Source organism: Henckelia pumila, chromosome 3, assembly GCF_033568475.1.
Source record: "Henckelia pumila isolate YLH828 chromosome 3, ASM3356847v2, whole genome shotgun sequence".
Classification (NCBI taxonomy): Eukaryota; Viridiplantae; Streptophyta; class Magnoliopsida; order Lamiales; family Gesneriaceae; genus Henckelia; species Henckelia pumila.
In genome coordinates, this window is record NC_133122.1 from 177,064,055 (window position 1) to 177,078,078 (window position 14,024).

The following is a 14,024-nucleotide window of genomic DNA, read 5'->3' on the forward strand; positions in this document are numbered from 1 at the left end:
TAAGATAATAAAAAATAAAACACCGAAGAAAATTTACAACCAAAAACTTATATAAAAAATAAAACTTCTAAAAAATAGCATTAGTTTTATATTAATAATTTTCATTATTTCATCCAACTAACATAATTCAACAAAAAAAATTAAATTAGCATTTATTTAATATAAATTAATATGTGTGTGTGTGTATATATATATATATATATATATATATATATATATATATAGTTTTGCTATGCTGCTCACCTCCATGCCCACCTATGAGGTGACAATCATCCAATGGATGAGATGAATCATATACAAATGGTTCATCCAATGGATGAGTGCCACCTCATAGGTGGGCATGAAGGTGGACACGGGAGGTGGGCAGCATAGCAAAACTATATATATATATAATGGATGAGATGAATCATATACAAATGGTTCATCCAATGGATGAGTGCCACCTCATAGGTGGGCATGAAGGTGGACACGGGAGGTGGGCAGCATAGCAAAACTATATATATATATAATCGGATATCGGGTCGGGTATGGGTAGGATACCACTACATCCCCCTCCATCCCCATTTACGAGATCTCCATACCCATTTACCCATTTATTTAATCGGGTCCAAAAAATACCTCCATACCCTCCTCCGTTCGGGTCGGATATCAGGTTCCCCATCGGTTCGAAGGAAATTGTCATCCCTAATCAAACACCCTCTAAATTGATCATTATAATAAAGAACAAAAATGTCCCTTATTTTATATATTAATAAATTATTATTTTCTATTTATAACTGCTAACTTTCAACTTTATTAATAATGCATATACTTTTTAAAATAATTATTTTGGTCATTTTAATAAATGAACAAAAATTTCTCTACTTTTATATTTTAATAGATGATTATTTATTATTTATAACCATATTCTTTTAACTTTATTTTTTAAATTTAAAATTATAAAAAATAATCCTTTGTTTTTAAAGGTAATATAAATTATTTATTGACGTGATTTTCGCAAAACATGTGCATCTAACATGCTCGACTTTTCTTATTCTCATTAGATACAAGAACAAACAAAGTTTTCATTTCAAAAAAATAAAAAATAAGAAATAAACAAAGTTTCACAGAAATTATATGCCACGCCCGGGAAGAAAAAAAAGCGTCGAGTATTTGCCGATTGCAAGAGATTGCATGGAAAGAAAACAGGTCTTGGCAGGTTTTTAGAAAAAGGAGAACATAAATAAACCTATCCCACGCTAGAATGAAAGAGATTCGAAGATTGTGTAGGTATGAAACTCCACCGTTGAGAAACCTTAAAATGCATCTTTTTTTGGAGAGCTAGTCACATAATAACTCCAAAGTTAATGTTTCTCAAAGTACGTGTTTCTCAAAGTACGTGTGGATGATGACAGTAGTGGGACAGTTGTAAGTCGCTTAAGTATAGATAAAACTATTTGTTCTCTATGGGATTTTTTTTAAACAGGCAATGAGATACTGGGCATCGGCCCTGTACGAGAGAATCAGACATGATTATCTACCACAAACTATATAAAGGATAATTAATGCATGTGATCACCATCTTAACTCAAAACATGGACTAATTTTTACTGTATGCGACTGAAGAAAATAAGCTCAGTTTTCATCGGGGTTCCGGGCATCCGATGAAGCACTTCTCTAAAGTCTGAACGGCCTTATTTATCCCTGCGTTCGCTGCAGACATAATGTATCACTGTTGATACAATCATGAACAACAAAGGAAGATCAAGGCAGCATAATATATCATTGTTAAGATGATGTTGCGACTGCTCACACACATGTAAGAGCTCAGACTGGAAGGAAGTGTAGAATAGACGACCTCGTCAACAATAGAGAGGATTAAACAAACTCACCTACCTTATCCAAGTGGTTGCAAGGTAAAATGCAATATAATGATAAAAGCCTAGGGAAAAGAAGTATGCCACACGAACTTGCGCAATTGACAGTAAAAATTGAAAGGAATATTTTATTCCTTAAAATCTCTTAATTCTAAAAAGATTTTATTTAATATCTTTTGCATTTCTTGAACATGAATTATCCTTTATTTAAGTTATTTATTTCCTTGAATAAGTTGATTTAAATTTTGATAAGCTTATTATAATATTTATCATATCATATCTAATATTTATCTTTCTTTAATTGTGTAGATTTGAGATGATCAAATCAAGAGAATCTTATGCATACAAGGAAACCAAGAAAAGAAGGATTCTTGCCTATATATTGAGATAGGCGTGCACAAAGAAAAGATACCGACAAAAATCAATAGAGAGATCGTGAGATTTTATGATAGCTTCATATACGTACATTGAGAGAAGGATTAAAGATCATTGAAATCTCATATCGGTCAAGGCTGCTTGATGCTTTGAAAAAACACCTAAAGGATTGACTTGAAACATCTTTTTGCTTTCCAGTGGGGCAAACAATGCAGTGTGACTCTCTTCATCCTCTTGTTCTTCTTCATCAGACTCTTCATCACTTAAGGATGTATTCATACCTTTCCTAAGCGTGTTAGCACACTCATTTGCATAATGTCCAAATCCTTGACATGCATGTGCATTTTTAGGATCTTAGGCATACTGCATTCATGCATACACTCTGTTTTATGATGTGTTTGATATTTTGTAACCATTCACTGGTTTTCACTCAGGATTCTGTGCAAAATGTTTTACAGTTTAATATGGATTAATTGAAGAATAGTTCTGACTAGGTCACGAAGTAGTGGAGAGACGTTCGTGTATTCCATGATCTTGTCCCAAATGAAAAGTGACTTTGCAAAATCAGATTCTCAAAAGAACAAGAATGACTAAACTTGAATTGATTCAATCATCAAATTTGATTGAAATCAGAATCAAATAGAAAAAGCTACCTAAAGGGATCCATTGAAGATCGTTTCTTTAGTGTGCAGACTACCAATTCTGCAAAAATATAATGAATTGGATACCAAATTTTTTTTTGAATCCTGAAGTGTTGCGGGAAGATGTTGCTAACATCGTTGAAAACACCTCATGTGTCAACATATAATTTTGCATGTGATTGCATTTTTAATTACTGTCACACTCTGTTTTAGACATAATTAGGACATGCATATTTTTATTTGTGAATATCTTGGGCCAAAAGGTTATAAATTCCGATCAAATGAAAATTTTGATTTTTGCCCTATCCTCTGAATTTTGGAAATTGAATGGGATTGAATTTTGTTTCAGTTTTGTTATATTTTGATGATGAGTTAAACTTGGAAATATTTGGTGAAATATTTGAGCCTAGATTATCAATGAAAATCGAAGAGATTAATTGCCAAATTTAAATCGGATTTGTTACCGTTTTGGGAATGTTACCGTTAGTTTTTTTTTTTACCTTTGGGGCCTACTGAGAATCCGAGTTAGAATAGGAAAAGGTTTGGTGTGTTATATATTTGGGCTTTTATCTGTTTATGGAAATATATTATTTCTTTGTTTTATCTCGCACCTCATTATTCTCAGTACTCTCTGTTAATCAATTGCCCTAATTTTTTTTCGTGTGTTCACTCTCGCATATTCAAATGACAGGAAAAGGTTTTGATTCACATGACATCCGATCGAAGATGGGCTATACAGAAGATGCTGCTGAAGGTGTTACAACAAATCAGTCATCACACCATGTGGTTGAACAAGCCATAGTTTCTGTTGTTGAAAAACCAGTGCCCCTGGACTCCATTGCCCCAGGAGAGCCTGGTAATGCTATTGACGTGCAAAATTTTCCTAACATGTCCGTGCTAAACAAGGTGTTTTCCACGAAACCCTTGACCCGTAGATCCAAGTAACAGGCTGGTTATAATCCAGATTATACAGATTCGAAGAGATTTCGAGGAAAGGGTCAATCTTCTAGACCATCCTTGGTGGACACTGAGTTTACTTCTGGGGATGAAAGCTCTGATGAAGATTTCAAGATAGTACGCCGAAAGAGGGGAAAATCGAGTACCTAGGAATCTTCGGGAGAAGCTATTCCGGTTCCTTTTGCTGCTGAAAGCAAGTCAGCAGATGATTCCTCTGATCAGGATTGCACAAAGTCAGAAACTCCGTTGGTTGCTGCTGATATCGAGAAAGATGCGTCTATTCCTACTGTTGAGGAACCATCATCTGCTGCTCTTCCTGTAGTTTCTGATGACGAGAAAATTTCAATAGCCCAGTTCATGGCCAAGATGAATAAGTCCAAAAGCACAAAACCTACAGTTGCTGCTCCTCCTCAAAATTCTGATGATGAACCAGATGAAGAAATGATGGAGGAATTTGCTGATAACCATCCTCACCCCTCTGATAGTTCCAGCACTGACTCGAGTGAAGATTCAGATGCTGAGAAAGAATTGAAAGAAGAGTCAGATTCTGATGACTCTGAGGAAGAAGAAAAAGATGTTAAGGAAGGTGTTGCCGACACCCTGGACAACACCTTGGGTGAAGAATATCGGGTAAATGAGTCTTACTCCTCAACTTTTTATTCCATGAAAATTGCAGATTGTTGGGATAAGTATTCTGATCGTGAGTTCCTTGAGGAACGTAATATTGATGTGGAGAGCTATGGAGCTCAAAATTTGGTCAAATTCTTTGAGGTGAGAAATATGATGGCCACTGTTTCTACTGTTGGTCCGTATTACAGGGAAATTGTTCGAGAATTCTATTGTAACTTGACTGAAGCTGTGAAGGGTCCAAAATATGTCAAATATGGGAAGGTGTATGTGAGAGAACAGATTTTTGCCTTCAGTCCTGCTATGATCAATGGATTCCTCCATACACTTACTGGTGATGATGCTGCACTACCTAATTTGGATGAGATGATATCTGCATCACAGGAGGGCAAGTCACTTTATTTCCAGCTCATCCTAAGAAGTTGCAGGCTGTCAAGCTCACCTCATTCTACTCTGTTCTACACAAGACAGCTGTCAAGACATGGACTCTATCTGAGAATTCTATTGTTGTTACCAAGCATCAGGCTCCAGTCTTGTACGCCATTGGGATAGGAAGCAATTTCAACTATGGTTGACTTGTGTTTGACACAGTCATGGCCTTTGCAGACTGTGCACAACCAACCTTGAAGTTGCCTTATCCATCCCTCATCTATTATATGTTGCTGTCTCAAGAGATTGAGAAAGATGATGATGAGGTTCTTATTGAACCAGGAGAACTGCTGAAGATAGCACCTGCATTGCTGTGAGGCAACAGAAAGATAGACCTACCTTGGTCTGAATCAGGTGTTGTTGCAGGTGTTGTGGCAGGTGTTGTCAACACCCCCTCTGCCACTGAAATTTTTGTACCCCCCTCTGCTGCGCAGAACATTGATTCTACTTTTGTTCAAGCCCAATTGGTGCATGCCGAGCAGAAGATTGCACAGGCTAAGGCTGATCTTGCCTATTATGAAGGTTTGAAGGATCACTACGAATCACTACTAAGCGGAGCTGGTCCTTCTGAACAAAAAGGGAGAGAAGATAGTGAAGCTGGACTAGATGAAGAAGCTGAAGCTGATGGCTCATCTGAAAGCAATAAATTCTAGATTTGCTTTAGTTGTTTTAGTTTTTTTTTAATTGCTTAGTTTTGTGTTTTTTTTTTTTTGCTCTGCTCCTAATCAAAACTGGTGTTGGTATTTACTCTGAATTATTTGTCTCTCTGTTTTACATGTGCTTATAGTTCTGAAGTGTTGTATCTAGATGTTGCCAACATCTCATGACAACACCTCTTCTTACACTTAGGGGGAGAATTTGTTTTAGTATTCAGGGGCAGTTTTGATTAAGGGGGAGTTAAGTTGAGTTGTTTATGGATTAAATGTGTTTTGTCCAGAAAGACAAAAAGGGGGAGATTGAAAGAAATATTTTATCCTTTAAAATCTGTTAATTCTGAAAAATTTTATTTAATATCTTTTGTCTTTCTTGGACATGAAGTAACCTTTATTTAAGTGATTTATTTCCTTGAATAAGTTGATTTGAGATTTTGATAAGCTTATTATAATATTTATCATATCATATCTAATATTTATCTTTCTTTAATTGTATAGATTTGAGAAGATCAAATCAAGAGAATTCTATGCATACAAGGAAACCAAAAAAAGAAGGATTTTTGCCTATATATTGAGATAGGCGTGCACAAAGAAAAGATACCGATCGAAATCAATAGAGAGACCGTGAGATTTTCTGATAGCTTCACATACGTACATTGAGAGAAGGATTGAAGATCATTGAAATCTCATATCGGTCAAGGTTGCTTGATGCTTTGAAGAACACTTGAAGATCATAGATCAAAGAGTGCTTCGTCTCTACAAGTTTTGGCATCAAGATTTTCAACTCCTTACTCTATTTTATTTATTCTATCTTGAATAGAACTTTTAGAAGTTATTTTTATGGTTTATTTTCTCACTTGTTTTGAGAAATTGTTTTTTTCAATAATCACTAGTTTTAGGGTTTGTAAAACTCTTTGATTCGTTTCTAGTGAAAGTTTTCCCTGAGGCGCTGCAAGAGTATTTATACTCTGGCTTATTTATCTGAGTCTATTTATTTGGTTGCTTGTTTATTTTATTCATGTTTTAATTATATTCCGCTGCAAATTACTCAAGGTGTTATTGTAGGTATTGTCAACAACTTGTGACAACACCTCAAACTATTTATGTGCAACCCCTATTTCCTAACAAAAATGATTAATATAAATTTGCATACCACAATAGAAATCACAGCTATTACATCTGGAACACTTTGCATAAGACAAAAGCTAACTAGGCAGTAAAAATTCTTCATTAGCATCAGATTAGCAGAGATCCACAAACGCACAGGGCATCGACTCAAAACGAATACCTCGAAAAATACATACAGGCTAAACCCATGTATCCAAGATTTTGATTTTCACTTCCGCTTCAGTAACATCAAATTGATTCACAGTTAGACTCCAAATAGTGGATTCCATAGCTAGAAATTACTAAGCTTCATCATCACATTCCACGTCCCTGGAATTCTTTTCACTATTTCCAGACACTAACCAAATATTTTCAAGCCACGAAAATGAAATCTACACCATTTAAATAAATAGATACGATTTGAGTTTGAGTCGATCATCCAGCATTAACCATTAGGAACTTGATTTGTACGGGCTACATTTCGTTACCCGTGAGAATTACTTGAGATCAACTAGATCCTTATCGAATGATTCAAATCCGAGTTATCAAAAGTGCCAACACAGCAAGGGAAGGTTCATTTCTTCGCTGCAATTTCACCTTCCAAAATCGCATGCCTCGTCAAAACAATCTCCTTCACAAGATTCCGGTAAGTGAATGGCCGAACTGCCGCACGTAGGAACAAGCCAGGTGGAATCTTACTCTTCTCAATCCTTTTCCTGTATGGACCATAGCCAAGACGCTTCCATTCTTCGGGGCGGACCTTCGCCCTCTTTCCTCTCATTTCTAGTTCATCTCCATCCCCTACGGCTTCCACCTTCTGCTTCCGCTGCTCAATTGACTTCATTTGCTCTTCATAAAACTTGTTAGAAGTCTCTATACTTCTCTTTACAAGTTTTTCCATGCCCTCATTGCTACGCATGGCCTTCTTAAACTCCTCGTCCCAATAAGAGACGTCCTCTTCTGGAGCAGAATCGTCGTCCTCCTGGATTCCCAACACCTCGTCTCCAGCTCCTTCCGTGTCCAGAATTAAATCATCTGGGTCATCTTCATCCTCACTGACTTCATCTCCATCACGACCATCATCGTTTCCATCATCCTCAACCCAATCCATGACGACATCATTCTCACCAACGTTGCCACCACGGTCATCACTTTCGTCCGGTGCATCACAGCCCAACTCCAATTCCTCCAACTGTGCCTTCCACTCCTTGGTATATGGATGCAACAACACCACAGGAAGATTGCTAAACAAAAATTCCAAAACTTTCGACTTCTTCTCATCACTCAACTTCTGATACGCATTCACTACATCGTCCACGAAAGCCTTGGGGTTCACCTTCACCATCTTGCACAAGCCACCAAAGTACGTGCACAGCTCCGTCCTTCCATCATCATTCTCCAGCTCAAACATGAAATCCTCCTCAGTTTCTGGATCGAGCAACGGATGTAATGCCCCAAAAAAATCTTCTTGAGGTTCAAACCTACACTGGTACACCGGCCTTTTCACATATATTATGTCAGGCCTCATCCAGGCTGCACATTGGGTGATCTTGGCCCTCGAGTTGTTCCCAAGCCTCCCCATCAAAGTCCACTTATCCAATCTCTGCTCCCCAGCTTCAAGCACCACTTCACACACCAAAGTCCACTGCTGCCAGGGCAAATCCGAGATCCTCCATTTCGGGTGCCTCACGAAAACCCAATAATACCTAAATCTCTTGTCCTTATCCATAAAATCCAAACTTTTCTGAAAATCAACGGCCATATCATACCGCTCAATCTTTTCCCACTCCTCTTGATCCCTAACCTCGCCAATCATGGACACACGTTCATCCGAGAACCTCCCACGAATCGGGTCACCCAACACCACCCCACGCCAAGAGTATGGCCCGAACTGACCATATTTATACCAGTCATACGGGTGCTTCAAATTCGGGTCGTCCTTATCCATAAACCTCACCATCCTGTCATATCCCAGACCAATCATCTGTAGCTCCTCTTCCGTGAAATTATCAGGGTAATTCTTGTGGGGATTGTTCAGCCTGTAGAACAGGCTCTCCGCCAGCTTCTTGCTTTTCCGGCGTGCATTGCGCTTGGCTTCCCTACGAAGCTCCGCGTTTCCCTCTATACGGCCCGAGGAGGAGTCTCCTTGCTTCCCTTTGCTCCGACCAGCAAACGAACGGAAGTCCGGCCGGCCGCGAAATGGTGGGATAGGGGTCCGCGAGCAGAAAATGGGGGCCTTCGGGCACGATCGAATTGGGACCACAGTTTTGGGAAAAGGGTTGAGAATTTTGTGGAAAGAGAGGTGAAGAGGAAGAAGAGGGTTTAAGGTCTGAACCTGAAGCTGAGGGAACATTGGGGTTTGGAGTTGCATCCTCTACTGAACTTCACTCAAGCTGTAATTGTAATCGGATAAATAAAGGAATAGATACATATATAATATATTATTCTTTTTTTAATAATCATAACATAACAAATAATAAAAAAAACACACAAAATTCTTAATACATCGTCATAATGAATTATTTTTTACACGTCTCACAATATATCACTCGTAAAAAATTAAATAAAAATATCTAATTTAGAACTTTTATTTTTCCATATGGCTTTCTATTCATTCCGCTTCCACATTGTTAAATTTAAAATTTGTGAAGTAATCTTTCATCGTCTCAATTGTTTGGTAGTTGATTATTTTTTTTAAAAAAATTATAATTATTTTAATTTGGTATGCATATATATTACATGTGTTAAGACCCTAGTAAATATTTGATTTTTGTGTAGGTATACGGTCTCACCGTTATTTATCTATGAGATTGATCGATTTGATTTGATACATATAAAGAGTGAAAAGTAATATTTTGTCATAAAAAATAAATAGATCGTCAAATAAGATATTTGTCTCATAAAATTAATTCATGAAAAATTCACAAGAGTTTTCGTAATATTTAAAAATAATGGTATCAACCAAACTAACAACAATATTATTTGGTAAAATGGAATATTATTTGGTAGACGTTGTAGAATGTTTTTTTTTTTTTTTCCTTTTTCGAGAAAATGTAAAATGGAATGAATGCACAACGTTTATTTTACTTTTTTATCTTTTCTTTAAAATAAAAAATAAAAAATAAAAAATCGGAGGGTAACTTTGAATTCGATGATGGGGTCAAACGTGAGGATCAAAAGGAAGTTCACGGAGAGAAAGCGATAAGGGGAAGAGGAAAAACTCAGTGAAGGAATCACCGATTTTCATGGGCTTCTCCACTTTAAGCAGGCAACTTCTCTCTCTCTCTCTCGCGAGATTTTTGTTTCAATTTTCTGATGTAATTCGGTCAATTTACGTGTTTGCTTGTGTTTGTGTTTGTGTTTGTGCAGTGCCCACTGCAATTATTGCACCTTGGCTCTGAGCTGGAAGTCCTCGAGCTTGTTTACAGATTTCAATTTCGTTCCCGGTAACAATGCGAGTGCAGTTGTGTTCTCCCACAAGAAGGCCAAGCAACCCAAAAAATTCAATTCCCCTCGCGCATCTGCTGCTTCATCAGGTATCTTTCTTTCCCACTTGTCATTTGTGCGCCAGTAACGTCAGTTATGTGGAGGAATGGTGCTTTAATTCAGCAGAATGTATGTATTGTCTGTTTTGGGAATGTTATAAATGCAGCTTCGTTCCCTTGCTTCTTTTTTTTTGAGTCTGATGGGTTTTATTTTTCTGATAGTATCCAGGAAGACATCTAGTTTTGAGTGTGATGGGTTTTACTTCTATGTATATAACATCGTTACTCTCGAAATTGGATTCCAACAAGTCCAGGAATGCATATATATGTATAATAAAGTTGCTAGCGAGATGGGATTCCAACAAGTCCAGGAAGACTCTTTTAGACCGAGTCATTCATGTCTTCCAATTTGCAACACTTTTTTGGCAACCACCATAACTTCTTGATGTGGTTTTCTGGACCTTCTTTGTCGGTCGGAGCGTAAATTTTAGTCAGTTGATTCTGAGTTGTGGTGTCACTGGCTTATTGTTTGAGATGGAACATACAAATAGGGCGATTTATGATCTGGTTGTATGCATATGCCCTAGTATACTCGAATTACTTACTTATTCTTTGCAAGGTGATGTTTTGCCATTGCGGAATGAACTCCTAGCCTCCTGCATTTTTGTTGAGTGTGATTGATGGAACTTTCCCACATTTCAAACTCTGACATTGCTAAGTACGAATGAGATGCAATCACACTGACAGCCTGAGACTTGTTTGTCATCTCATTGACTTGAGAATGTTTGAATGATCTCATATTTAAGATTTTTGAGTGGTGGCTGTGGCATGATATTTTTTTTAACCCATCCTCTTCAGGTAGTCTTTGTTTTCCTGTGATTATTTTTACTCCTAGCTTGTGCATTCCCATGCATGATATGATGCACTTTTTTTTCCCTGGGAAATGGTAGCCACGTGAGTGGGGTTACTTGGATTGAGTTTGTTTATGAACCACCTTTGTTTGGGTTGATAGCATTGGTTTCTATTTGCCTCTGTCTTCATTGTAGTGATACTTGGGATCACTGATCTTACTTTAGATTTTTCAATATGGAGTGCAGATCCACTTTTGGTCAAGGCTGCAAGAGGAGATCTAGTTAGCCGGCCTCCTGCATGGATGATGCGTCAAGCAGGAAGGTATATGGCTGTTTATAGAAAGCTTGCAGAGAAATACCCATCCTTCAGAGAGAGATCGGAGACAACTGATCTCATCGTGCAAATTTCTTTGCAGCCGTGGGAAGCTTTCCGGCCTGATGGAGTGATTATTTTCTCCGACATACTTACTCCACTACCAGCATTTGGAGTTCCATTTGATATAGAAGAGGTCCGGGGTCCAGTAATACACAGTCCCATTCGTTCTGAAGAGGGTTTGAAAGCGTTACACCCGATTGACTTGGAGAAATTACAGTTTGTCGGAGATTCTCTTAGGATACTGCGTAAACAGGTGTGATACTGAACCACATTCTTCATCAACTTGTTAGTTTATGCTGACAGCTTCTTACTAGTTCTAAAAAATATGGATCCTATTTTCTTTATGAAAAATCCATTTTCATGTATTATTATCATTGCTGCTATTATTGTTATTTTGGATTCTAGGTAGGGGAACGAGCTGCAGTTTTGGGTTTTGTTGGAGCTCCCTGGACGATTGCTACTTACATAGTAGAAGGGGGGACAACTCGCACATATACAACTATAAAGAGTATGTGCCATACAGCGCCACATTTGCTAAGAGCTCTTCTATCTCATTTGGCAAAGGCAATAACCGAATATATCATATTCCAAGTGGAGTCTGGAGCTCATTGCATACAAATATTTGATTCTTGGGGCGGCCAATTGCCTCCTGATATGTGGGAAAAATGGTCTAAGCCTTATATTGACGAGGTGACTTTCTATTACATGTTTTTCTTTATTTTTTTTTCTCTTTGTTTCTTTTTAAATATAATGAATGCGAGTTTCTACAGAGATTGATTTTTCATCTTCTTGAGCTTCGGATCAACTTCTTTCTGAGTTTGAGAATTGCCTGGTTTTCGAGCCCAGACCCCAGTATTACTGGAATTTTGGTGTTATTGTCCTATTTTAAAGTTTTTTATACTTATTTTTCATTTTTAAAGAACGGTATCAAATTTCTACGAAACTGTAAATATTCTATGCAGATTCTTATCTGGTAACATTTGCTTAATGTACTGCCATAGATAAAATAAGACAAGTTAAAAATGATTTCAAGACATTTTGAGGAAGCAGGATACTTCCTGAAAATAGTTCTGCTCTCCACCATTTTTCTGGTATCTCTTTTGTTTGGTGCAATCGCATTTAGGCTGTGATGCTGCAATTGCTTAAAGCTCTTTGAGTTATACATGCACCAAATTTCTTCCCTTCCCTTTTCTGAATACCTCAATTGGTGCAGATCGTAAGCATAGTAAAGAAAAAGTGCCCACAAACGCCACTTGTGCTCTATATCAATGGAAATGGCGGGCTTCTTGAACGGATGAAAGGAACTGGAGTTGATGTGATTGGGCTTGACTGGACCATAGACATGTCTGATGGAAGAAAGCGACTAGGAATTGATATAAGTGTACAAGGAAATGTCGACCCGGCCTACCTATTTTCTCCTCTTCCTGCCTTGACCGATGAAATCAAAAGGTTTGTCAAACGAACATGAGCAAATCTGGCATTCATTGTTAAAAAAACTTATTTTTCTTAAGCACTTTCTGATTGAATGTTGATGTTTGGTTCAACCTTTTTTTCCCCCCTTGGAACATCGATTGTAAAAGCTGAAATCTCGCGGCCAAAAACATGGAATTTTGAATGCATCAGCTTAAGCTCTATTTCAAAATAAAAAGAAATTGGTTTTTGACCAACAAACTTGCACATAAAACTGCTTCTAGTTTTGTTGTAATAAGCACTTTCAAAGGCCTAACTTAATAAGTTTTTTCAAAGCTAAATGTTTCCATATCTCAACGACCATCTCTGGCATTACCGAGACATAACCCGACCCAAAAATGTGTCAGCATCTTTGTCAACTGAAGTGTGTTGTGTGAGCTCGATTTCTTTAAACTTTGTTACTCGCATGCAAAGCTGATGAGATTTGTGTTGCCTGCCAGGGTTGTAAACTGTGCAGGAACGAAAGGTCATATTCTCAATCTTGGCCACGGTGTTCTTGTTGGTACCCCTGAGGAAGCAGTGGCTCATTTCTTCGATGTTGCGAGAAGTTTGAAGTTTGATACCCCAGTCGAGAGTCACGCGATTGGGGAACCCAATTTGGTGGCTTGAGAATGAAAATTTTGTCGTGCGAGATGGAGTTTTGTTGTATGCACAGGCTGTCCATTCCCAGATACGAGGTGACTAACTCGACTTGATTCTTGATGCAGATGGTCTGATTTTGCCATGTATCAGAGGTGTTCATTTGGTCATTCTTTCCATATTCTAGTAATTGTAACCCATGATCTTCCCTTGTGTATTTTGCAGAGTGACATTGGTTTAGACTTTTTTTAGTCCATTCAATTCAAATGATAACCACTTGTGAAATTCGGCATACCCGGAGACTTTATTTAAAATTACCCTTTTTTTTCTATTTAAAACCATCACTACGCCGACCCTTGGACGTTTTGAATATATATTATACCAGAGCTGAATTTATTTTATTCGAAAGGTGCATGTGTTGTGGGATTATTTCAATTTTCATGATATGATCCACTTAAGCTCTACCAATATATAATATGGTCTAAAAACATTCCCTACTCGAACAAATTCGTGCGTCACACTTTTCTTGGGCAAAAGATAAATAGCACGTTCAAGAATCGGACAAAAAGGGTGACTAATTTGACATTAAACTTTGCTTGGTCATTGATCTTACGAAGC

The 14,024-nt window shown here is 37.6% G+C and overlaps 2 protein-coding genes across 2 annotated transcripts; one reads left to right on the forward strand and one right to left on the reverse strand.

Annotated features, from left to right (window-relative positions):
* Nucleotides 1–6,692: 6,692 nt before the first annotated feature.
* On the reverse strand, nucleotides 6,693–9,027 carry LOC140891409 (uncharacterized). The gene has a single exon (XM_073299882.1). The coding sequence runs from the start codon at nucleotides 9,014–9,016 to the stop codon at nucleotides 7,220–7,222; it is 1,797 nt and encodes a 598-aa protein (XP_073155983.1). The 5' UTR covers nucleotides 9,017–9,027; the 3' UTR covers nucleotides 6,693–7,219.
* Nucleotides 9,028–9,804: 777 nt separating this feature from the next.
* Nucleotides 9,805–13,763, forward strand: LOC140891472 (uroporphyrinogen decarboxylase 1, chloroplastic). The gene is made up of 6 exons (XM_073299972.1): nucleotides 9,805–9,913; nucleotides 10,015–10,181; nucleotides 11,228–11,610; nucleotides 11,763–12,047; nucleotides 12,571–12,806; nucleotides 13,268–13,763. Exons 1-6 carry the CDS (start codon nucleotides 9,891–9,893, stop codon nucleotides 13,434–13,436), a joined length of 1,263 nt encoding a protein of 420 aa, XP_073156073.1. The 5' UTR covers nucleotides 9,805–9,890; the 3' UTR covers nucleotides 13,437–13,763.
* Nucleotides 13,764–14,024: the final 261 nt, after the last annotated feature.